Raw genomic sequence first — 22,693 nt, forward strand, 5'->3', positions numbered from 1 at the left:
GAACTACTTGAGGGTGGGATTGCATAAACCGGTCCTGTCAGGGATTTCAAATGGAAACAAGCCACTGAATGTGAATCTGACAGCTCGAGTACTGAATTAGGGCTATTTGCATGCTAATTTTCACCGTGCTTAACTCACTGGCAGACCTAGAGCGAGGAGCAGTCTCCGCATGTTTGGAACAATGCTTGACTGATCTAGCTGCGTTAACGAGCAAATTATGGTAATTTTGTTATTACAAATGCATAGAAATTTCCAAAGAGTGGAGCAATACAATATGTTTTTCTCTCCTCCTTCCCATTTCTAAATATGGAGGCTTTTGTTTATACACACTTTGCCTTGCTTACTTATGTTTAGATATGCATAATGTTTCACTTTAAAAAGGGAGGAGGAAAAAATGAGGATATAGAGCAAAGAGAAGTAGACTAGCTCTTCTGTATACGTTACCAAGTCCTCGAGTGGTGTGAATCAGCACAAGTCTACATAAGTCAAAATAGAACTCTGCCACTTTATACCCACTGAGAATCCACCTCATTAAAAAAAAAAAATACTGCTTGTGAAGGATGGAGCCACCCTATCTGTCTCTACCAAAGTAACTTCAGAATAATAATAATGATGATGATGATAAATATGAGGACATTATACTAAATCCAGTATTATATTGATTCTATACAAATCAGAAAATATTGTTACAAAAGCCCAGTGCCTCACCCTCTTTCTGCCAAGCAGTGGCTAGAGCACATGGGCCACAGGCGTGCACACATAGGGTGTGTGTCCCTTTGGAGAATGGAAGACATGGCAAAGACTGTTGTATTTTAAGAAATATGGTTTTATTGACATATTTACACCTTCAGTCTCCATGGAAGGAGTCCAGATCTTACAGCATGGCCCAGAGCACTGCAGGCAGTCCTTTCTTCTCCCTTACCAAGATGGACCCTCCCTTCCTTCCTCCTCCTTTTCCCTGAGAAGCTCCTTGTCCTCCCCAGAGTAGTTACCCTGGCAACCTTCCAAATCTCCAGTCTGGTCACACCTGGGGCTAGAAGTGCCATTGTCTTGTTAATGACCCACAATGGCTCTCTTAACAGCCCTAGGTTGACCAGGCTACCTAGGAATTCCATCGTGGCTTACATTCTCCCCTCTTATCATAAATAACCCAAAACCAGGGCCGTCTTAAGCATATCAAGCACCGTGGAGCAAAGCTCCCTCTGGCACACACATCCCGTTTCCCAGAGTTTTTTAGGGTGGATGGCACTGCCAGCAGGGCTGGAGGAGGCCTCCAGCAGGGAAGAGGCAGAGGCTGGACGTGGCACCACCCGGCTCAGCTCACCACTTTGTGCCATGGTGGCCACAGCAGACGGAGGCTCAGGGTACGGCGCTGCTTCGGCACGGCATGGCGGAGGTGGGCAAGGGTGGCGAGCTGGTGCCGGGAGGCGCTGTGTCCAGCCTCCGCCTCTTCCCTGACGCCCTCCAGAACTTAGCGCCCTGGCACCCCGCGCCACTAGCCTCAGTGGGTAAGATGCCCCTGCCCCAAAATCCTAGCATTTATTAATTTCAGAGTTTGGGGGGACCCCTCCCAGTTCTGTAACACCATCAAGAAAACAAAAATTATGTTTCTTACTGTAAAATATTCAAGTTGTATATACTATCTATGGACAAATACTGACAGCACAATCCTAACCATGTCTGCTAAGGGCTCACCCACACTTTCGCTTTGGCGGTAAATCATGGGTTTCCCCGGGGAAAGCAGTGGGGCAAGCAGAGGTGTGACAAGTCCTAATAAGTCCTATCAAATCCAACAGGGATTCCTCGCAGGTGAGGTTAGGACTGCAGACTGGGAGTGAGCCTCACTGAACACAGTAGGACTTATTGCCTGTATTACTTCTGAGTAAGCATGCATAGGATTGCACTGCAATTCAAACAGCAAATTAGCAAATGAAGTTGTCAGGCGAATTAATCTGATTAATGAGGCTTATGATGGTATGCTTGCCATGTCACCCACAACTCTTCCCATCTTTATGAATAGATTAAAAATATCTGAAATGTGCTTTTCAGCTTGGCTCACAGCAATAAAACACAAAAAATAAGTTAAAACAGCAGCAGTGAACCGAATTTTGAAAAGTCAAATCAATATGTATTTAAATGTCTGAAAACAACATTGTCTGAATCTGATGTCTGAATATCATCAAAGAGTGTGCCAGACCAAGGGACCAGGGACAGTGTTCCACACACAAAGTACAAGTTTGTATGGAAGCCAGCCTCATATTTTGACAAAGCTACATGTAGCATTAAATGTGTCTTTTCAAGTTAAAACAGCCTTACAGTGAATATGGCACTTACTTCTGTGGGTTCCAGTTTTCACAAAGGCTCACCTGTGCAGGGCATCTCTGAGCTAGAAGCAGGAGTCCTGCAGGCCAGGCACCCACTGTCTCCCCCACTAGGACACTGGTGAGAAGAGAGTCCTAGTGGGGAAATGGTCCAGAAAAGCCAAACTCTGCTCCATTTCCTGCTATAAGTTTCAAGATAGACAGTTAGGTATAGTGAAAAGAATTTTGGGTTTGGACAGGAGGACCCCAAGTTCAATTCCCACTCGGCCATGAAGCATGCTAGATTTACCTTTGGCCAGTCACTCTCTCTTTCTGCCCCACCTACTTTACAGGGTTGTTGTGAGTAAAATGGGACAGCTCACAAGTATGTGCACCACACACAAATGTCTTAATTATAACAGGGCCTCTGCTGCACTCTCAGTCAGGGGTGGCCCTGCCAATAGGCAACGTGAGGCAACTGCTTCAGGCGACAGGTGTCAGGGGCAGCAACAGCAGTCCACTGTTTGTTCTCCTTAGCCCCAAGGACATTCCCCTCTGTTTAAGGACAGAGCTGTGCACACTACACCCCCTGTAGGTGCATCACTCCTGTTGAAGAAAGATTCAACTGCTGGTCCAGTTCAGTCTGGACAAGTAGTTGCTCTCAGGCATCATTGACAGGTACTTCCAGTACTCTTGTACTGCCTGCTGCCCCTCGTTGACCCTGGCTTGCCCAGCCTGCTACATGCCTTGACCACAGGAAGTCAACCACAGCTCCCTCTCTTTACCCTTGCCTGTCTCAAATCACCTGCAGCCTGTCCATCCACCAGGACTGGTCCCTGAAAGGTGACTCAGGTATTGAATACCTGGCATCTCATTATATGGAGTACAGCAACACAAAGAGATCATACAAATGTTTTCTCTGTCTTTGCATATATTCTGCTATTGCTTATATTCTGATCCATGTACCCTCAATACACATTGCCAATGGCCTAGAGAGAAGCATTCCCTTGCCAAATGCTTAACTGCAAAATACTTCTGCCAGGTAAACAGGTCCATGGCCGAAAGGATGGATCCTTTATATTTGTGCTAACATATCCTTACCTCAGGGATAATGCATGCCAGTATCTAGAGGTGAATTCTCAGAAATGGTTGCATTTTCCCCCTTTGAAGCTCCACATGTGTGTTACTCTACATGGTTGCTTTAAGTGATGATAAGGTCTTTTTAAAATTAAATTAAAAAAATTAAAAAGCATGGGTGGTGGATATGGATCAAGACTGCAATGCACAAAGAGAAGAGGTTTAACCATAATCCTGAAAAAGTATCACCATCACCCCTTGTGCGGCAAACAGGATGGTAAAAACAAAGAGAAAAGATTTTCTCTTGGGTGTGGTTTTTTTACTACTATTGCTATTTGCTGCCGGGAATGGGTTTGAGTTTTTTCCATTATTGTGCCAGGGGAGGTAAAGGCCAAACTGTGATCCTGATCTGGATAGGAATGGCAAGGGTGGGGAGCATGGCTCAATTTAAAAAACAACAACCCTGATGTCTCTGGAAGTGCTGTATTAAAAGCAACACAGAGATAGCAGGTGCCTTAAGCATTCTAACCCCAACCCTAAAGCACGGGTGGCTTTCTGGGTGCCTTGGCTACATGCCTTGTTGTTTCCCAGAAAGTAGTCTAAAAGGCAAAAAGGGGGGAAATCCCAGAAAACCACAGAGGCACTGTATGTGTACTATTATGCACATTAGAGTGGTCCTGCATCCTATAGCAGTGTAGTGTAGTGGTTAAAGAGTTGGACCTGGGAGACCAAGGTTAAAATCCCCACTCAGCCTCAAAGCTCACTGCCTCTCAGCTTAACTTGCCGAGGGGGGAGAACCATATATGCCACCTTGAGCTCTTTGGAAAGGTGAGATAGGTGAAATTAAACAAATAAATAAATGGTTGGGACTAGGCTTAAGTGGCTCAAGACTAATTTACATTACATGTTTTGGCTTTTAATCTAAGTCAGGATGTTAGTGGAATCTGCTACAAGCAGACGAAGCCTCAAACGGGCACGTGGTCTGCTTGTTCACTCTCTTTGTGAAGCAGTCTTCATTGAAGTGACTTTCTGCAGATCAGGTGGGATTTTACAAAATAATTTTTCAAATGTGACAACATTCGTCCCAGTAAGATTTAGTCAGCTACCAGTCACCATCAAAATTTGATCTTAACTGTTTGCTAACTGGGTACTGCTGAAATGTGTACCGTATTCACTTTAACTTCTGCCTCATTGCTTCACTGTGGAGGTGATTTTATTGGCTATTAACCAGCATTAACGTTCATTGTTTTATTGCTAAACTTTCCCACACTTTTTTGCCCTCTGTGACTCAGCCAAACTACAGCCAGAAACTGCAGTCAATGTCACCAAAAAGGGTTTTACTTGCACATCATGCTAAAGAACAGTAAGGGAGGTGGCGTGTCCCTCACCTCCTCATCTTCACTTGAACAGACAGTAACCCCGAGGCAAGATGCATACTTCAGTGGGCAGTTACTGGCTCATTGAGTTTTCAGCCAGCTCTGAAATGGTCATTAGAAAACAAACAGTAACATATTTTTTTTGAAAAGATAAAAAATGGCAAAGTAAAAACTGAAGCTAAATGATATGGGTGATGAGACAATCAAAATGTAATCCAAACTAGTACCTAGAATTGGATCACGTCCCTAATCTTTAACCACAAAATATAGTGAAGTGTGTAGGAAATTAAACTTCCAATAGAAGTAGAATTATTTGCCAATACACTTCTTTTTTAATTTCCCAGTTTTGTTTCCTGTGCAGCATTCCCCTGGAGAACAAAGTTTATCCTTGCACATAACAATAAGGGGGCACAATTAAATAATTATAAACCATATGGGGAAAGATCAAGAGCTATGAGTTAAATCTGGTGTGAAAAAAGTCTATGCAGATCCTTACTTGGAGCCTGCTGGTGCCAAGGGCCTTTAAGTTGATTTTACTAGCCTTTAAATAGAATCTGGAAAAAGATGTTAAGTGTCTTTATCGGCCCCGTTGTTGCCTAATCTTCCTGATGCAAACAGGACAAGGGTTTCTGAAAAATTATTATAGCAGTTTAGGAACTCATGACAAGGCAGAGCACATAGGATTATCCTATATTGTACTCACAGCACACTGTGAGGTAGGTTAGACTAAGACCCAAGGCCACTCAGTATGTATCGTGGTTGTGCAAAGATTTGAAGCCAATTCTACCATTCTGTTTCCTATGTTGTCTTTTTAAAATGAGTACAATTAGGCTGATATATTGTTGCATAGCCTGATATCTAGTTTAGCAAATGGAACACTACCTCAGTCCTATGACTTTGCCACAAAAGCTAGCTGAATTGTTCCAGGGGCACAATGATGTACATCACCAACTACTTACAAGCAAGGGGGTGGGGAAAACAATGGTTGTCATGCCCTCTTCATCAGTTTCCAGAGGCATTTGGATGACCGGTGTTGGGAGACAAAATGCTAGTCAGACCTTGGCCTGATCCTGCCAGGTAGCGCTTAAGTTCCTACATGAATACACTCCAAAAGCTACTAGCAGCTCACTTTACAGCAACACATGCGCCTTGACCATGAATTTTCTGTTTTTATACTTAATAGAAAATCTATCTGGAGCAAATGAGAAAGAGAGGCATACAGCTTGCACAGTTAGTGCTTAGAGCCTGTAAAATGTTGCTTTTGCTAGAGCACAATATAAGCTCCCACCACAAGAGTGTTGAAAAACCATTTGTCACACTATCGGTTTATGAAGCAGAGCTGGGACAGAGAACAGTTGGATTGAAAAGAGCATGTGTCTCTTTCCACTCATATCTGTGTAATTCTAAATTCAATAAAGTCACACCCGTGTAAAAGTTATGTAAGCCAGAAGGAAAATAAAACACTGGTTCCCAATACTGCCGCCTCAGCCACTAGGAGTCAGCACTGGCTCCTGCAGTTGAAAAGCATAGGTGGCTTTCACTTCCTATGCCTCTTGGAAGATTCAAAGTGACTAAATGCTAAGCACTACTTTATAATTTCACAACTGATGTCATGTTCATGTAAATGTTCTCAAGAGAGGTAGCTTAGTGGCAGAGCATTGTCCTTGCATTCAATCCCTGGCATCTCCAAGTCGGACTGGGAATATTCCCTATCTGAAATCCTGGAGAATTGCTACCAGTCAGTGTAAAAAACATTGACCTAGATTGACTATTCATCTGACTCATTTATAAGGCAGCCACCTGTGTTCCTATGTCCATGGAGGAAACAGATGCTATAGGAGATCCTATGTTCTTGAGAACTCAAGTCCAACTCAACTGCATTGGACCCAGAGAATATGTGCTGCGTTTTCTTTTCTGGGGGAGCTTGAGAATATATTTCTTTGCAGGTTTAGTTGAATTGTAGAGTGTTTTCACATTTAAGACTTAAATTGCCTCATTCAATTTACATAAATATTTTATTGTTAATGTAGAAAAGAGCCATTTGTCATTTGAATTAAGTTTTGGCCGACATAGATTTTTAAATTTGTATTAAAAGTCCATTGAAGCAGGAACTGTTCTAAGCCTCACAAGTGAAAATGCTTGGAGTTTCACAACTGAATTAATCTAATAATGAAAACAACTCTTTTTCTTGATTACTCTTCTCAAATATGATTTCCCACCTTCTTCTTGCTTACCCCTAACTCCTATGCATGTGGTTCTAGAGGTCTTTTGAATCCTGTGTGTTTTTGACCCAGCAATTCAAACAAAAGGGTATTAGGCTGTAGCTACTGTATGTTTTAGTGAACCCTAGGTTTGAATTTGATCATTTTCAGATCCCTTTATTCGGGTAATTGCACACATAGACTTCGTATAAAGGAAATTCATTTGTTCAGGGTCACTGCATGGTTTTTCATTAAAAACAAATTACCAATGTTCAGAAAGGACATCTGGGTTTCCAGAGTCCCATTAATGACTATATTTTCAGCATCACTATCCCGGACGGTCTATCCTTTCCTGTCACCCTCCGTTTAGAGCCCCAAGAGGACAATGAGAATGACAGTCGAGTGAATGGGTAAGCATGAGGGATGAGGCCAAAACCTTAGTCCCCAGGGAAAGGAAGAAGGTACAAGTGAAATAAAAAAAATATCTAGAGGGTAACAGGGGCCATTGTCTCAGCTTTTCCAATACAAGAACCAGAACAAATATTTAAATGAACAAGCATGATTATTTAAGCATAAGCTTATTCCAATTCAATTATAAAACACGACAAGCCCTCAGGGCAAGGCAAGCTTGGGTGACGTTTAGAAAGTTTTCATGCTGAAAATACAACTAGTCAAAAACATGTTATTTCTGCAGACAAAATTCCTTGATCAAAAATAACACCTAGAGGAAACAGGCTTCATGGTGTGATATTATGATGCATAGAATGCATGAGTACTTTGATAGAAATTGCAAAGGACAATGTTTTCCAACCTGAGAGGAGTGAATTGAATGCATGCATGTACACATAGAGCACACTTGCTATGCAGATCTGAACCAGTCACTCAGAGGTATCCGATTCTCCATGTAAAAACAGGGAGAATGACTGATGCTGCATTATGACTGAATGAAAGGCATTAACAACACAAAACAAGAAAAATCTTATATCCAGTGTTGCTGCTCCTGCCATTTTAGAAGTAACACATTTCTTTGGAAAGCAACAGTAAAATATACAGTTTCCTCCTCATACTGGACATGCCCAGCCCATGTATGTACGTATGTAAATATTTTTATTTCTGACTGTTGGTGGGCTAGGAACTGTAGCAAGATCTCCTCAGGTGTAGGCAGGTATTTGTTCAAATTAACTCGCTGTTTGCATAACACACTTGAAGGTTAGGAGGAAAACTGAATTAAACACTAATATTAAGGAGGCAGGATTAAAAAAACAAACACCATGGATTAGCCAGTATCAAACGGGTTGCTAACTAGTTTTGTGCACCCAATATATTTTAGTCATGTGTTGCTCAAACAGCACCTCTTTTCAGTAAGTTCAATTCTATAATTTTGGGTCTATTGTGAAGAATCACTCTGCTTATTTTGAAACAATTTAAGCTCTACAGTCATACCTCGGGATAAATACTCTTCAGGATAAGTATTTTCAGGTTGCGTTCTGTGGTGACCCATAAGTAACAGAGTGCATTACTTCCGGGTTTCGCCGCTCGCGCATGTGCAGACGGTCAAAATGACGTCACGTGCATGCGCGGAGCGGCGATCCACGCACGCGCAGATGTGCAGTTACGTCTTACGTTGTGTTCAGGATGTGAACGGAGCTCCGGAACAGATCCCATTCGCATCTCAAGGTACCACTGTACTTGTATTGTCACAGACCATGAGTTGTATCCAAAACTGCATATGCAGCGTTCCACTCATGTAATGGGACTTCGCCTTCCTCTTCTCTCCCTGTGCAGAATCATTGTGGGTGGTGATATCAGGCTCAGGAATAAATTAGTGGAGGGGACGTGCTATTGTCCCCCTGATCAAAATGCTTAGGGAGATCTTGTAGCAGAAGGAAACTTCAACTACCCTCATGTAATCTGACTATGTATTTGTTCCAGTCATGACAAAGAGGTAGCATTTCTAGATATGCAATACATAATTAAATTATCAAACTCACTTCCGCAGGAGGCAGTGATGGCCACCAACTTGGATGGCCTCAAAAAAGGATTAAACTAATTCATGGAGAGAGCTATCAATGGCTACTAGCCATGATGACTATGCTCTACCCCCAAAGTTGGATGCCACAGTGTTTCCAAACACATGTGCTCATGTTCAGCTTGCTCCCTTCCCACAGGCATCTGGTTGGCCACTGGGGCTGGATAGGCCATTGGGCTGATCCAGCCCACTCTTCTAATGTTCTTAGCTGCATTTACCTTGACTTGTTTCCACCAACCACTTTTTACAGTGCATTGTAAGGGAAGATTGACAATGGTGGACAAACTGTCTGCCATTCCTGGTCTTCTCACTTTTGAACCCTTGACAAGCTTTCAGGGAGCACTAGATTTCCTCTGAAAATCTTTGGTTTACTTTAGTGCTTGGATTCCAATTCCAGATCAACCTCGGCCAGCATGGCCAGTGGTTAGAGATGATGGGAGCTGGAGGGCTCCCATCTGGAGGGCCACAGGTTATCCACAACTGCTTTACTGTATGGTAATAGTCTGTAACATTGGATCCTCTTTCTACACAGTATCTTCTGTTTTAAAGGCAGCTTATCCCATCTATGTATTCTGATTGAACTACTAGCATAACTGATGTGCAGAGGCAAATATATTGCTTTGTTCTTTATGGTTCATTGAATTAATCTCTTTGACCATTCTTGCCTTCTGTGTTCACAGTAAAAGACAAAAAGCATACAAAATGTGGAACATTTCTGTGGGACATATTCAGTGATTCCATAAAAATGCATCCTCAAACCTTGTTAACCTGTAATAGAACTCACGCTTTTACATATCCATCCATGAAATGGTTTGACAGTTTCGGTGTCAAAATAGGAATCATAGATGATAGAATACAAAAACTGGAAATGATCTGAAGAAACATTAGAGCTACCCTCTTGCTTTAAGAAAGAATCCTCAACAAATTAAGACATAACACAACACATTAATCCAACCAATAACATCACACAGATAAACCCATATCTCCCAAGATATAGCATGCTGCAGGAACAAAGCAAGAATGGACAAAATGACTTGTTGGATCTGTATACAGTCTGTCGAGTGCACAAACTAATCGCTGTATGAAGATAACAAAGGACCAATTCAGATTTGGAGCCAAAAGGACTAGGTCACGCTCAGTAGCTTCTTGCCATGATGAGCCACCAGAAAAGTGTTTATGAAGGAATTACGGGGTTGGGGTCAAATACATATTCATGCAAATGTCATATCCCCTCCCCCCATATGTACGTGCTAGAGTGATGTAGTAGTTAAGAGCGGTGGACTCGTAATCTGGTTAACCAGGTTCGTGTCTCCGCTCCTCCACATGCAGCTGCTGGGTGACCTTGGGCCAGTCACACTTCTTTGAAGTCTCTCAGCCTCACTCACCTCACAGAGTGTTGTGGGTGAGGAAGGGAAAGGAGATTGTTAGTCGCTTTGAGACTCCTTAAGGGGAGTGAAAGGCAGGATATCAAGTCCAAACTACTACTACTACTACTACTACTACTACTACTACTACTACTCTTCTTCTTCTACATAGCCAATGAATGTTTGTATGGAACCAAATGACATTATTGATCCAGACCCTTTTTGTTCCTGCTTTATCATGTTATGGGAAAGGCATAGGAAGAAGCTGTGTGAAAGTGCCACTCCCATTAAGGGTCAACCAGCCTTAAGCACAGTTTTCATGTTACTTCTGCAAAGTGGTTGCTGCTGCAACACTGTTCACCTGCACACGCCCCACACTCTCATAAAAGCACTAACCACATTGTCTGCCTGCATCACAATGTGGCTCCAGTGGAAGTGCAGAACATGTGATAAATAGTCTTACAAATTACTAACAAGAATATGCTGAATCAAACCAAGAGTCCACCTGTCTCCTACAGTCACCTGCAAGGTGGCCTCAGAAAGCTCACAAGCAAAGCATGACAGCCATCTCCTGTTGCTTGCTGCCAGAGTCTGGTTAAAAACAAAGAGGCAGACATTTAATAGCTCTGCTTGTCTTTCCAAAATCCAAAAGCTCCACCTATTATACTTACATCTTCCTTTTCCTTTAAAAGTCTCAAAGTGCATAGGAATAGAGGAAGCTGCCTAATAGCGAGTCAAACCCATTGGTCCATCTAGCTCAGAACTATTTAGCAGTACTTCTCCAGGGTTTCAGGCAGGATTCCAGGGATGGAATCAGGGAGTTTCTGCATGCAAAACATATATTTGCTCCACCACTGAGCTCTTTCACCTAAAGGACTCCTAGTGATTTACCATGAGATCTCACCTTGGGAAATGTTTTTGCAAAAGCAACCACACCACAAAGCAGTAATATATGCATTGCATCTTAGCTACTTGAGTGCAAAAACAACAACTGGAAATGCTGTCATGTTAGAACTGGTTTTAAATCCCAATAAGTAAATGAGCAGACCAAAACAAAAAGCAGGTTTGTAACCATCTACCATAGGTCTACACCATCATCTGTGAGAATCTAATACATGGGAGAATAATAGTACAATCTCCACAAGTGCATGCACATTGAGAAGCACATATGTAATGACACGTTAAATGGGATAATCTACATCCAGCCTGGGAACTGTGGGCTGTGTAACCACTGAGAGGCCATCTACAAATTCAGGTTCACACAGTATTTATGTATATCATGCTAACCTCTCTGCTTATTGGATCACGCTCCACATTTCATATTATTTCCTAAATATATGCCACAGAGGGCCAATTTAGACATTGTTCTCCCAAGAGAAGACTGCAGGAATGGAAACTACCTTGCTCATGCCATCACTCAGGAGAGTAACATCTGAAAGAACCATATATGGTGCAGTTCTTCACATGAGTAGTAGCTGCATACCAGCACTACTGTTACCTAGCAGTTCAAAAGCACACCAATGCAAGTAGATAAATAGGTACTGCTGTGACGGGAAGGTAAATGGAGTTTCTGTGAGCTCTGGCACCTGTCACAGTGTTCCATGCACCAGAAACGGCTTAGTCATCCTGGCTGCATGACCTGGAAAAGCAGTCTGTGGACAAACGATGGCTCCCTTGACCTGAAAGCGGAGATGAGTGCCATACCCCATAGTTGAATTTGACTGGGCTTAACCATCCAGGGGTCCTTTACCACTGCTACCAGAAGCGTGAAGTAGTGGCATGTGGTTATTACACAAAAAAGGGACTGTGCACACAATAATAAACTTTTAAACATTATCCTTGCCATAGGTACCATTGCCATGAGCAAGAACTTTTCTGTGATGATCATATGGGGTCAGAAACCATCCAAACTGGCTTAAATTCACTCCCTATTGTCCTTGATGATGCTGTAAGTGACTGATACTATGCACCAACTCAATGTGATCAGGTGTGCCACCTTGCCCCCATGCTTGAGGGGGCCTGGGGTGTGTAGCTGCCATGGAACTTGGGAGGCAGCCCCTTCATTGAAAATTGGGGGGGCTTTCTATTACAAAGGAATTTCAGAAATAGACTGGAAAGAGAAGCTGCTGAATTGCAACTTATTACCAAACTTAAAACCATGGAGAGACCTGGTCTGAACAAAGACATTGGATTCTTATCTCATTATACATGACAAAGCCATTTTTCACCTTCTCACCCCTTGCTTTTTCCTGTAAGACCTATTGCAGTCGTTTAGAGTCGTCAACAGGCTCATCACAGCTATCTGCCAATCACCCATTCCCACCACCCTTCTGAGTAATACCCCTCCCCACCTTCTCACTATATAGAAGGGTCTGGTGACTTCTGTTTCAGTGTATCTGAAGAAGTGTGCATGCACACGAAAGCTCATACCAAGAACTAACTTAGTTGGTCTTTAAGGTGCTACTGGAAGGAATTTTTTTATTTTGTTTTGACTATGGCAGACCAACACGGCTACCTATCTGTAACTGATACTATGCACCAACTCAATGTGATCAGGTGTGCCACCTTGCCCCCATGCTTGAGGGGGCCTGGGGTGCGCAGCTGCCATGGAACTTGGGAGGCAGCCCCTTCATTGAAAATTGGGGGGGCTTGGTCCCTAGTCCTCCCCCACTCAACTCTGGTGAGTGTGATGGCTATTTGTCCAGGCATTCTTGAGGGGAAATCTGTTAGGTGCTTTCCTGGTCTGGCCTTTCATCTGCTAGCTATAGGGACACCTGGATCCATATCAGCTGCCTCCCAGTTCTGACCTGCCTATCACAAATTCTGCTTCCAAATTACCTACCACATCCTTTGGCAAATACTACAGAAATTAAAAGACTATAGTATAGCACAGGCATGTCCAACAGGTAAATCGTGACCTACCAGTAGATCACCGGACTTCTGTGGTAGATCACTGGTAGATCGCTGGCTCCCCCCCCCCCAAAGATCAACAACTTTGACTCCCCCCAAAAAGCTCAACACCTTTGACCTCAACCCCAAAAAAGGGGGTAGATGCCAGTTTTTAACTCTGGGAATAGATCGCAGTCTCTTGGGAGTTGGCCACCCCTGGTGTAGCACTTTGCAGAAGAGGATCAAGCTATATAGTAATGTCAAAAAACATGAAACAAAAACTCCCTTACTTGCTTTGTATCTTGCACCCCATGTTAATTAGTCATTGGCATAATTCATGGCTAATTATTAAATGATTTATTGTATCCACTTTTTGCATATGCTCTGAAAATTACAGGAGATCAGTATGTCTAGAAGTGGGTTTCTGAGAACTGGTGAAATGAATCCTCCTTGTATAAATGTCAGGACAGAATAATTCAGTCATACTAGAGTACAAACACTGATGTCTGTGTAATAAAGCTGATCTGCCGGCTGTTTCAGAGCCAAATCATAAAAGACTGCATGCATTCATAAGAGCCTTCTGAAACTGCCCCTCCAAACAATAAGTGACAAGAGATGATCAAAAAGTTATTTTGGATGCTAGTTAGCAAAGCCTAGTTTAAATGAGCAAGAAGGCTTTTTAAATCCAGCAGATAACTTTCACTTTTGTAGAGCAGAATGTTGCTATTAGAAGAAAACATGGAACTTTGTCTGTGTAGGTGTATGTTGTTAGAAACATAGTTTTCTACCCAATGTAGTACTAAGCAACTGTCGCATCGCCCGGCTAGCTCAGTTGGTAGAGCATGAGATTAAGCAACTGTCCCATCAGTGCAATGATTTATGCTTGTGCAGCAGGGCTCCCCCCTCCACATACACCCTTCCCACTCCCCAAATCTGCTCTAGAGGGTTGGGGAAAACCCAGAACAGATTTAGGGGATGCATGGAGGTGAAGGGGAGAAGTAGTGTTGCACAACTGTAAACCTTGCACCGACAGGACAGTTACTTTGTGCTGTGTTTGATACAACTTAGGGTCTTTAAAGTTAATCCAACCCTGGGGGAGGGTCAGGACAAACCCTAGAACAGCTCACAGGGGAACGATCATATTTGTGTAACACTTGTGTAGCATATGTATACACAACCTTTATGACAATACTTCCGCCCCCAATGCACTTTTACCAATATATGAATATATATGGGGGAGGGGGCCAAAAACAATCCAATGAGGGCTGAATATGCCCATTACATACAGAACTGTGACTGGCTGTTGCTGGACAGGAATAAAATGGAATATCTTAAGAAATTGCTTGGCTGGCTGGCTGAAATCTTAAACAGGAGCACTCCATACTGCAGGTCCTAATTCATGTGACTTGACACCAAATACTTGCTTTGGTTTTTAACATTTTAATAGCAACTCATCGTGAGGGATGGGCCAACCATTTTTAAAAGTCAGAAGTTTTAAAAGGAGCTTGCAATATGGCAGAGGAACAGACTGCTAGTAAAAGAAAAAAAGGGGGGAGAGACTGCCCAGTATGCAGAACATTTGTCTAAAGGGTCAGCCTGAATTATGACCATACTCTCCAATTAGTCCATGTTGTGTGTAATGATTGTAAGAAAATATGCCTATTCTGAGAGTGTGAAGGAGGATTTCAGGAAGCCGGTACAACATTCAGTTCGCATAAGCTAGGTAACCGGCCAGGCAGTGGGGATTCAGTTCCATTCACATTTTCATGTGGCTCCCTAATTCATTCTCAAACCACACACAACGCAAAATTCGGTGATCCTTTAATATCAGCACTTATCCAAATTTTGCAATGCAGTTCACCAAGCAAATAACGTGTAGAAAAATACATTTTATACGCTTGTGCAAATAGTATACAAAATGCAACTTAGGGGAATTGCTTGCAAAAATTAGGAGAATGCACATTAAAATGCTTACAAATGCTCTTGAAAACTTTTTTTGAAATAATGGAAGCTGATGCAGGAATGTGGGATTGGGATTTAAGATTGGGAAAATGAGAAACTAGGAGATTCTGAACATGACAGATTCATTCATCCCTAAAGCCAGGTGCATGTGTGAAGTAGCACTATAGCAGAAAAGATCTTTGGGATTTTCAGATTATATTTTTAATTTGAGCTAGGGAAGAACAGAGGGGTTGGTTTATGTTGGTAACAATGAATTTGATGGGGGGGGGACTCAGTTATTTAATCCATCATAGACTCACTGAAGAAAAAGTCCATGGCAATGGGGAGAAGAGTAGGTGATGTTGCTTATATTACTTGTGTTTGGACCAATAAACTTTGACTGCCTGAATGGCCAGAGGAAGCAGAGTGCAGTTGTCAACGATGGAACATTCCTGAATCTTTTTCCCACTGAATTGAAAATGTGGCTTTCCAGTGGGGGAAGAGAAGTATCTTTTCTAAATGTATGAGGAATTCCACCAGTCCTTCTCTGTAAACAGTAACAGTTTTCTTAAATTTAATATTTCTACTACTTCACTACAGTTCTAAATATGGGCAATAATTCACCATTTCCTAATGTTACTAAATACTGCCCAGTATGCATGCATTATTAAAGTATGATGTTAAAAAGTACTGAGTAAAACTTTTTCAACTCTTCCCCACTGTCAGAAAAAATTGAAAGCCCTGCTCCTGGCAGAGGGCACTTTCAATTATCATAGCCAAGCTTGAGATGTTCTTACATCAAATAACAGCCCAGGAAATGGTTGGCTTCTTTTAAAGCAAATATAAGAAAGACCAAAGGTGAACAAAAAGGAACATTAGGTGATTCACTGGAGACATTAATGGCTAAGATCTCACGTGTGAAAAGCCTTGGAAGAGATCATTTGCAGGCACCCATATTAAGCAGCATAATTTCAAAGTATGAGATTCCTCTGGCACAATTGCAAGAAATGCTTATAGCAAAGTTAATTAAAATGATTCACATGACAAAAATTCAGAGAAGTGAGGTAACTCTGAGATTAACCTTATGTACATTTTATCATGTGTATCCAACAGCCATGCAGCAAGGCTAGACACTTCTTTTCCTACATGTTTTGACCGAATAAATTCTCTTTTTCCAGTCCACAGTCCTATGTAACCCAAGGCATATGAATTTAAGTCTCCCTCTAACTTCAAGTAGTCCTAAACCAGCTTGAACTCAGTTTACTTGAGCTATAGAACAGCAGCATAGGTGAAATTAAAAGACTGTGAGAAAGGCAGTAGTTCAATTTGCCTGTTTTACATCTCCTCTTTCATTCAGTGCCATTACTATGCCTGCCAATGGTATGAAAGCGGAGCACAAAGGCAGCACTTGGCTTTGCTGCTAAAAGACTGTTTCTTTTCTTTTCTTTCTTTTTTAAAATGGAAACTCACCAGGCACCATCCCTGTCAGCGTTGGAGCAGAGTAGCTGCCCTGTCCAGCAGGGGGGACATGCGGAGGGTATCCAGGGAGGGTTGTGCTTGCCAAATCACGACCTGAAGAATCAAACCAACAAATCACCATGTGAGCATTCACAACAACTAGACATGTTTTTACATTTCCCTTAACACTCAGAACACAGGCCATGCATTTGTCATAACTGTACTGCGAATACCAAAGTGGGATGTTTTCCCCCCAGCCTTAGCTTTGGCAGAAATGAGAAAGATTTCCCTTTCTTTATAAGCTGCCACAAAGTAAGAGACTGAGAGCAATGGCAAACAGCACTGCAAACAGGTTAGTAGCAAACCAGCTTTGAACTCTACTTGTTCCTGCTTATTCTTAAGTTTCTTTGCAGATCTGACATGTCAAACAGTTTGAAAACAGATTTATTTTTCTGAGTGATGTGAGGACCCTTTTCTAGAATTAAAAAAAGTTAATGCAAGAGGCAAAACAAACCCCCCAAAATAAAACAACCTTCAATCAAGGTATAGGTATAGGTAAAATATACTCTTATTAAATAGAAACAGAAGCACTTCTAGACTATTGTCAACTGCATACCAGCAAATTCAGGTTGCAAAATTAAATGGATTTTGCACCCTTGCACAAAACCAGTTCAAAAAGGGAAAAAAGCTCTCTTAGTGGTAAGGATAAGGAAATGCACTGGAAAATATGGGATAACAATTCTTTGATGTGACATCATATAACCTCCCAGCAGACAACTCAGAATGAATGCTCAATAAACAGGTTGACTGAAAAAGACTGCCTGAAGCTAACATAGCCTGAATGAAGGACACAACTAGTGTGAGAGCTATCTCAATAACTCATTGAAAAAGTACTGGTGAAATGTGTGGCATCTGAGAAAGACCATCATTGACATACTGAATTAAAGGATACCATGTTATAAAAGCAAATCTGCTACAGTCTGTTCTTCTGAGGGTTTGAACTAATGTATTAACTTTCCTGACAAGGCTAAGTGCCATACTCTTTGACACCAAAGTTTGATGTGTCAGTCTTTCTACCTTTTGGCTATTTCAAGTCAAGTTATTTGACTAAAAAAAGGTTATGACAAGCTCACTTATGTGATTTATTTTATCATTTTTGATACTTCAGCAAAAAAAACTGTACTACAAAAGTATATTACAAATTTATATTCCCACTACATATGATAAAATAAGCCCTTTTCTTGACACCCCCATCACCATTCTGGTTTGGTTAAGACTTGTGATTAACAACACAATGAGGTGAGCTACCAAGCGTGCAAGATTTTCAGTGTCTTTTCCCTAATGACTGAAAAAGAGAACGCAAACTGAAGACCTCTCTGATAAGAAGGGCTATTTAAATATGCACAAGAAATGTAGAACGGAACCTGCAAATTCATTATGTTCTGAATATATCTGAACAGAATTCTATCATCATTCATCCTAAAGGACATAAGGATGAAAGAAACAGAAATGCCCTAAATATGCCCAATTTCCAAAAACATACCATTTATTGTGAACAGCTAAAATATGTTGTCAAATAAAAGAAATTTCAACATTCACCTCCTGTGGATATCCATTACTCATCTGTGAATGGAAAAACCAGGGGCTTGAAACTCATTGATTCTAATAAGCGGTTTTGTTTATTCTGGGATGGATCTGTCACAAATATTATGATCTTGTAACCATGGAGTCATCAGCACACTACCTGCTGCAATGATGTCCTTGAGGACCTCTTAGGGTGTCTGTGAAACCTCTGAGCACCCCAACTAAAATAAGGGTCCTACTTACTGTCCCTTCATCATGGGGCAGAAATAGTAATTACCTTCCCCCATGTGAAAAGTATATATTGCTGAAAGTGGAAGTTGAAAGAAAACTCTTTCTTACTTTCTCCTTCAGCTCTGTGTACTTTGCAAGGCTCAGATTAACACCTGAGAAAGCAACATTATCAAAAAGAAAGGAGTGAAAGGGAAGGTTTCAAACCTATTGAACCTAAGGAAAAGGAATTTGACAGACTATTCTGAAATTATGAAACTATGAAATGTTACATAGCATGCTGTATTTTAGTTGCATTGTATTCAAGTTGCTATAAAGAATACTTTAGGCACGTAGCCAGTATTTTTCCATGTGGATTGTGGTAGCCTACCTTGTGACTGAGTTTTACATTTGGATCACAAGTTAAATCACAAGGCAGTGGTGAGAGAAGCTGTTACCTGAGTACCTTTGCTAGTGTTTATACATGCAGATGAAGCTGCTTGCATCACACAAACACAGAAATAAATCCATGTAGCTGTTGGTCTTTGGGTGTTGGCCAAAATGCATGCAGTAGAAAGAGTGAGACATAGTATTTTGATCTATAGCTAGAAAGCTACTTTTTAGTAAAATATATTTAGAGGCTCACACTGGGACCAGTGGGAGAACGTTTGTAAAACTGAAAACAATGTATCTTTGTTATTTTATAACATTTGAAACAAGTTCTGCAAGTAAAGTTTTGAAACCTTATTTCTAGTGTTGAAGAAGATTTACTTCTGTGTGAAAGTAAGATCAGAGATCTTCCGCTGTTACAATGCTTACATTTGTCTTTGTCAAAAGTTCAAATAAACATCAAATTATTATCCTTAGGGGCCAAAAAAAGTATAATGTAACCATTACCGCTCAGTTACATTCAGCAACATTTCTTACCATGAGAGCAATCTACACATTCAGCAAGGGCACATGGTATTCTGGAACTTTACCACTTCTAAAGTCAGAAGGAGCATTGCCTGCTTCAGTGCCAGCACTGCCAGTCTGAAATTGTCTCACTTTGCCTAATGGTAAGGCCAGCCTTGCATGGGAGATAAGAGTATCAGCACATTGAGCTCTAGTTCAACCTTCTTTCTAGCAAAGTAGGTTTTACATGCAAGGAGTTTTGAAAGGAGCAAACTGAAAATTCAAATATGGCATTACACACCTACATTCTGAAATAATGCAGCCTCAGCAGTGCTGTAGCACATGCTTTTCTTGAGTATTTAGAACTGGACATTAATCTGCAGACAATAAAGCTTTAAATAATTCTTGGCTTTGCTACACAGACATACACACACACACACACACACACACAAACACACACACATATGCAAGATGAGAAAATAGTCCATAAACAGTTCCACTGGATGAAAAGGTCAAGTACTGGCTGGGTTTTTTTAAAGCTATCAGAGTAAGGTATAGCAACAACCTGGACATAATGAAATCAGAAAAAATAAGCTGCAGATGTAAGGAGGCTTTATATTCAATAGACTTTTAATGAACCGATGAACTGATATTTGCTTTGCAATGTTTATACTACTACACACTCTAATACTCACACTCCCAGTGTATTACAACAATAATGACAATAAATTATTCTATACAGGCATACCTATAGTTTCAGAGGCAATCAGCAAGGGTAGGCTTTAAATCAGCCAACCAATCAGCAATGACCTTCCTCTATGGCATGTACTGTTAGTAACTACCTGCCATGTTGATGATGGCTTGACTGAATGTCTTTTTTGAAGGTCTGAGTAGGTGAGAGTGATCTTAGTTTTTTCCACATTTCTAAAACTGAACACTTGAGAGGTATTAAATGTTAGCAACCACACACACATATTTCCCCCATCCCCCTCAAAAAACCACCCTGCATTTTTTAATGATGGTTGCTCAGAAAAGTTTCATGAAAGACATGCAAGAGACTGAAAGCCTAAAGTCATACAGATGCTTCAACAACCCCCCTGTCTTCCCAATACTTTCCTGACACAAGTGGCTCACACCTACCCCAAATCCCACTCCTCCTCTCTTAAGCTTCATTCACTTTAGGGTTACCAAGAACACGTCTTCACCAAACTAGCTGGAAACTTAAGTCCAAACCCCAAGGGCACACAGAGAAGATAACAATGTTATCCTTGTAGCAGAACTCTCTTTTCTTACAGGTAGCAAAAGCGTGGCTGGTTCTGCAAAGTTAACCCTGTTCGTTGTCAAACTGCCACATTTCTATCTCTACCTAAGTTTTACTTTTCAGAGCACTGTTGATCATAGCAAACAGTCATTGTTCTTTAATCAACTTGTCAAACCACTACCAGGAATTATCCACCGACAAATTGTTTCTTATGATGTCAGCAGGATTTGATTTCAAATAAATAATTTGTGAGGTTGCAATGCAGAGAAAGCCATACATACATTCAATAGTTGTCAGTCTCAACAATGTATCAGATTTGTGCTGTATGCCTATTGGGTTTTCAGTACTATAAAGCATCTGCTGCATTTTTGGCATAAATGGCAGCTCCTTATATCGGGCGCACAGTCCAAAAGGATATTTATCCTGCCACAGGCCACACTGAAATGAATCAGAGTTCTACGAGAACCAAGTAGTGCCTGGTGACTCAAAAGATCTACTCACAAAATAAAGACAGAATTAAAATCAATAGAAAAATCTCAACCTGGCCCAAAGACTCTCATGAGTGTATCTTCTAACAGGGACCTCACCCAAGAATCACGCCTCACATTCTCTGAATATTCCAGAAACAGAGTATATATTTCTGAGAAGAATATGAGCCTCTGTCTGGCAGCTCAGGCCTTTTGAGTAAGGACTGATGAGTCTGAGTCAATCTGCCACCCAAGGCTACTGGCTCACTTGAGGCATCCCTAATCAAGGTTACAGAAGGTACAAAGGCTCAGCCTTCAGCAACAAGCAATAAAATACAACTGAAAACACAATATGCTAAGATAACAATCTGCAGCATATAAATGTCCAAAGGGAAGAATAAAAGCAAGTAACCAGAATCTACACAACACATAAACGGTGGTTTAGAATATAGTAACATTTTGTAAAGGTATTCCAGGTCTCCCTGGGGAAGGTATTCCACAACTTGGCTACCACCACCTACAAGACCCTTCCTTGGTAGCAGCCACCCAGTTCACTTAAATCACATGCTTACTTTGATATCTAAGACATTTAATTTAGATAGGAATGTACCTACTGCTATATATACCTTCTTATGCTCAGAATTTTGGGTGGGTAAAACATTGTACACATAAACTATAAATGTAATATTTTGCAGAAATACTGTATGTACAACTAATATACCCCAATGAATCTTAATAAAGAAATATGTGATAAGCCGCAAGAAGTAGGCATAAAAAGCAATGGGATAGAGGAAAGAGATATTTAAAAGTCCAATGCAGAGGCGCCAACTTGCGCCCAAGATTGAGGGAGTCCAGTGCACATCATGCACATGTGACATCATGCACACGATGCTGCATCATTAGGAGAAGGCTGAGTGAGGAGCCCAGCATGGCACGGCTTCAGTGGCCAGTGGCTCCTCCTCTCTCACGCTCAAGAGCAGCGAGCCACTGAAGCCGCTCCACACTTGGCCTCCTCTGTCCCCTCAGCATTGTGGGGGCCTGGCCCTCTCCCAACATATATTGGGGGACCAAACACACTCTCTTGTCTGCCCCCCTTTTTTATTTTACTTTCAGTTCCCTTTTGGGGTTCTTATTTTTGTTGTATTTTAGTAAGCTGTTGTCCTTAAGAAACCCATTAGTGGCCCGCTAACGGCCCACTCGTATGATTATTTGTTTTTCACAGGGAGACTTTTCTGTCACTGATGGGTTAATGCCTACACATATTTTAAAAGCAACCCAAGCTATAGAAAACCAGTCTCATATTGTAATCAAATATGTAAATCCACCTTAAGAAGGATGCCATTGTACCCTGATATTATGTGTGATATGCTAGCTGTCCAGACAAGAACCATGTAGCTTCTATATTATGAACAATGCTCTACACACTATAGGTGCTAAATAACTACAGTGCACTAGTAGAAGCAGCAGCAGTCAAATTAGTTGCAAGCTTATACTTTATCACTTAAAATATAGGATTCATTCAGAAGTCAAATACACTGAACATGGCACGGTCCTGAGATGTCCCATTAAACTGGGTGGGAGGGATAAAAATCAATTGCTGAATTATTACCTATTAGCAGTCCCTAATAGGCTGAGAACTGGGAGT

General features: G+C 41.4%; 1 protein-coding gene across 4 annotated transcripts in view; it reads right to left on the reverse strand.

Annotated features, from left to right (window-relative positions):
• PAX5 (paired box 5) overlaps positions 1-22,693 on the reverse strand; it is a 261,611-nt gene that overhangs the window by 39,454 nt on the left and 199,464 nt on the right. For all 4 annotated transcript variants that reach the window (XM_083719437.1, XM_083719436.1, XM_083719434.1 and 1 more), the window contains one exon: positions 16,648-16,749. In XM_083719437.1, the coding sequence (XP_083575563.1) occupies positions 16,648-16,749 (102 nt within the window). The remainder of the gene's footprint in view (positions 1-16,647; positions 16,750-22,693) is intronic.

Source organism: Podarcis gaigeae (genome assembly GCF_964106915.1).
Source record: "Podarcis gaigeae genome assembly, chromosome: 17".
Lineage (NCBI taxonomy): Eukaryota > Metazoa > Chordata > Lepidosauria > Squamata > Lacertidae > Podarcis > Podarcis gaigeae.